This window comes from Genypterus blacodes, unplaced genomic scaffold (genome assembly GCF_046128005.1).
Source record: "Genypterus blacodes isolate CSIRO-AG114 ecotype Tasmania unplaced genomic scaffold, CSIRO-AGI_Gbla_v1 ptg000021l_1, whole genome shotgun sequence".
Taxonomy (NCBI): domain Eukaryota; kingdom Metazoa; phylum Chordata; class Actinopteri; order Ophidiiformes; family Ophidiidae; genus Genypterus; species Genypterus blacodes.
In genome coordinates, this window is record NW_027466834.1 from 3,227,501 (window position 1) to 3,231,878 (window position 4,378).

A 4,378-nucleotide genomic window follows, 5' to 3' on the forward strand; every position below is an offset into this window, starting at 1 on the left:
GCTGGGCTTTTGGAGGCGGATGGAGAGTTTGATTGAGCGACTGACGAGGCACAAACCGCGATCGGACGACCTTGCCTGGGCCAAGAAAACTGACCCATAAAACACACACACACACACACACACACACGTGAAAGAAAGGACAGAGGGACACGTTTGCATATGCATACACATGCATACACAGGAAAAGGGAGACACACACACACATACACACATATTTACTTGTGTCTGTGCTTCTTGTTGATTTTGCTGAACTCAAATCATACGAAGATGGTTGGTTTGTAGCTGTGGAGTGTGTAGTTAAAGGAGCAGCGAGAGCAGGAAGTGTGTGTTATTGGACCAAACATCGGCCTGGTTGACTCATGAGGTGTGTTTGCTCTGTGGTGTGTAGGTGTAGGAGGTTTCTGGAGGTTGGGCTCTCTAGGAGTGACACCACGCTGCTCATACGGGCAGCTGCTTGCGCCACACACAGTCTCACACACACACGGCACAGAGAGATTTTGGAAGTCAAATGTTAAATTATTTTCTCCGCTGGTTTGTTTCTAAACTTTAGTTTTCATGGTTTAGCTGAGTGTTTCTTATCTCCCAGCCGCTTCTACAAGAGACACCTGGTGGTGATTAAGAGAACAGCAGCACTACAAAGATCTCCTGAACACATCAAACATCAGTCGGACAGAACATGGCACGTGTTCCTAAATGTCCCACATGACAAATGATAAATGATTTATTTTCCAATATGCTGCAGGCCGAGTGGATAATGTATCGAAACACAGATAACAGACACCATCAAAAAACCCGTCAAACATGCTTTCGAAGCACTAATACATAAACATGTCAACAGTCAAATTGCAATAACAAGCGTCAAACGTGCCGATACAAACCAAATAAGTTTTTTCTTCCTGAGATTTGATAAATTGTGTAACTTTTCTCATACAGACATTTTGTCTCTGTGTATTTGTATTGAAGAAGGATTTGGTACTGTCCTAATTTCTAAGTCCTTAAAGAGTCTCATGCCCGTGTGTGCAGCCCTGAAGGCCCCAGGTGGATTTAAATCATTAGTTTAGAGTTTTGATTGATCTGGAATGGTTGGTCAGGCAGCTTGAGGAAAAGTGATGTTCAATTAATGTAGTTTTGAGTCAGAAAAATCAACAGCTGATTTTTTTGTGGGGTTATCATGATGGAAGTGAGTCTTTATTTCGGTGCACATTGTGAAGAGAAAGTGAAGAAAGTCTGTGATCTTGGGACCTGTGCACGTTTTGAGGGTTTGTATTTTGATGAATATAAAATATTTCCTCATTTTTCACCCTGAAATGGTGCAAAGATGAGCAGATGGTTCTTTGAATGTTTAGTCCTCTTACACCGCCGCTGGAGAGGAATCCATACAAACAAATTTCAATACTCCAAAGGATCAATGCGGCCGTGCCAACGGCTGGAAAACAAGTCTGGCATGGTCTGTTCTACTGCTACACCTGATTCCTGCAGTGTTCTGTTTTTATTGTTTCAATCCGATCGATCAGGAAAAGCTCCAATGTCACAGCTGCAACCGTTCAGATTCATTCGCTCCTACAAATGATTCACTGTTGTGTTCTGATCCCAAATCCTGTCACAGAAAGAAACAGAAGAACCTGGTAAATGGTAGATGCCGCTGTTTGCAGCTCTGTGCTGCATTTCCACTGCAACTGTCCAGTTAATTCCACATTTCCGGTTTTCCACAAACTTTATAACAATAAACCAGAGAAACTCATTATAACTTTTTTCTTTCTTTTGTATTCTGGAGCAAAGCTGATTCTTTTCTCAACTGGTCATGTCTCTGATTCTTCTTCATGTCGTGTGACTCTGGCTGTCTGTCTGTACTGGAGCTGCTTGACTTGTAGTTTTACAGCTGGAAACACCTTCAGTCACAGAGGGTCAATAATAAAAGCACTTTTTAAATGAAATGTTGTGATGAATAAAATGCCTGCAAGCTCCCATACACCCATGCATATAGATAGAAACAGAGTCACATAAGCACTTTGACTTGCATGCACACACACACATGCACGCTCTTTTTCCACATAGCTTTGTTTTCTTTGGCTGTATATTTTCTATTTTTTTATCTTCTGATCAAGCCTGTACAGTTAAATTCTGACATCACATTCTGCAACGTCTGCCTTAATGTTTTTATCTGCTCTTTGATTAAAATAAAGGTTAGTTAACTCCAGCTGACTCCATGTGCTTGTGCTTCAGAGGAAACCTGCTTTGGATTACAGACATTTATTATGTTTAGAGAATTGAACGCTTTCTGGAATCTGAATTTAAGGCTGATTAAAGATCATGATAATGCTGATAATGCCTCACTTACTGTGCTGTAGTTACAGGCCAACAGTGCCCTCTGGTGTTAGGCTGAAACATCTACCAGCGCAGGTTCCTCGCTGAAGGAACCAAATCCAAATATTCAGTGTATTTGGAATAATTGTAAAATATATTTTGCCCAACAACACCAAAACATGTAATGGTTTTCTGACAAACATGATCTTAGTATTTGCCTCATTATGCTGTTATGGTGCATCATCTGTCATATAGATGGATGGCTGATGGATGGATGATGGATGGATGGCTGATGGATGGGTGGATGCTGTGTGGAGCCTTGAGCTGGGTCCAGAGAGGTCACCTGGTTCTGACCTCATCGATTCAGAGGCTCCCAGCACCAACAGCAGCTTCCCCACAAAGCAGAGGCCTCACTCAGGCTCAGCTGCTGCAGCCGTGGCCCCTGTGGACCCCCCACCCCCCTGCCTGCTCTGAGCCAGAGGCAGGGTGAGCAGGGAGGTGAAGGTAATTAGAAAGGAGAGAAGATGAGGTATCACAGTTGGGCAGTAGATGAACCTCTCAAATGTATAACAATTTTCCATAATTTACCTTTGCATTTTGTGAGCTGTGGTTGGAGAGTGTGTGTGTGGACGCCTGGAGTGTGTTCTGGCAGTGGCTCTCAATACATCGCTTTAATTTGCCTTCCTTTGCTGGACCATCAGCCAATGTTGCAAAAGCATGATGTGTTGATGCACCTGATACTGGACAGTGGAGACGATATCCGGCTGCTTTAGGTTTTGTCAGTATTGTTTTAAATGACTGAATATGAGGTTTGGCACATATTTGTAGTTAATATTCTGTCTGTTAGCAGGTTTGATTTCAGTGAGACTTGTTTGACAGATGGGACACCATCAAGGGAAGAATCCCATTACGTTCTGGTATCATATTCTACATTTTGACAACATTCTTTTCCGCTGGATTCCTTTGCTTTACCTGCATTTATCCATAGAGGCTGCAGCCATTTGTGTCTCATTTTGAATATTTTCTATAAAAATTGTACCAAAATGTTTACAGGTAGAATGTCTGCACCAAGCCAGGTACATGTTTTAGTTTTAGTTTTTTTTTTTACACCATTTTGCCAGAACTGCATCTTATGAATGAATTAGTTGTCTGACACCAAACGTAGACGTGCAAGCTGATGGTGGCGCTAAAACAACCCACAAGAAAACTCAATAACAAAAAACATGCAATAATTTATGACCCTAACGTGGTAGAAGTTAAATTCAGTTATTTTTCTGGGTGTGAAGTTTAGTCTTGTTAAGTCCTGTTTGGCGTCAACTTTCACTGAGGCTTCCATGTGAAAATTGAGTTAGGTGTGAAAGATACAAATGTGATGTTATGTTGTTGCAATTACAGGAACTAATTATTGGTTAACAAATCACATCAAAACATGCATAAGGAAGTTGTTTCTCTCGCTCACACACACACACACACACACACACACACACACACACACACACACACTGTGTGACATTACAGAACCCTCACTGATTTTGCACGTGCTCCTATAAGCTCACAGTCAGAGCTCCTTCGTCACTCCCACATTATTGCCGTCACTTCAACAGCTACAGTCAGTGCTAACAAGACACACGTGCAGTTGGCCTTCCTCCTCACACACGCACACACGTTTCTTCTTCCTTTGTACCGCACTCTCCCTCTCTCTGCATGATGGTGACATATTGGGTCTCACTATGCTGATGTGCTCAGCTGATCAGTGTCTCATGCTGCTAGCTATTAAAATCTCTATCATGCACACTGAGACGCGGGTTGATGGCAGCACTTTAAGCAGTTAGCTGCAGCTTTGGATTGGATTTTTCACAGTAAAAGTGGCTCCTTATATCAGAGTGCATAGTGATCATCCGTGTTCACAGAGCAGCTACAGTAGCTGAGAGAGAAACAGGCTCCCAGGCTCAGAGTGTGAGTGTAAAGGCAGGATGGAAACACTTCATGCTGATTTATCCTTTAATTTCTCACTCAGCTGTGTGATATTATTCCCACAAACTGTAGCTGTAGAATTCAGCAGTATGGATTTCAG

The 4,378-nt window shown here is 42.3% G+C and overlaps 1 protein-coding gene across 1 annotated transcript in view; it reads left to right on the top strand.

Moving 5' to 3' along the window:
* peds1a (plasmanylethanolamine desaturase 1a) overlaps positions 1-2,142 on the top strand; it is a 24,798-nt gene extending 22,656 nt beyond the window's left edge. Inside the window, exon 6 of the mRNA XM_076142003.1 lies at positions 1-2,142. This exon is cut by the window's left edge and continues 25 nt beyond it. Within this exon, the coding sequence (XP_075998118.1) occupies positions 1-100 (100 nt within the window). The 3' untranslated portion in view covers positions 101-2,142.
* Positions 2,143-4,378: the final 2,236 nt, after the last annotated feature.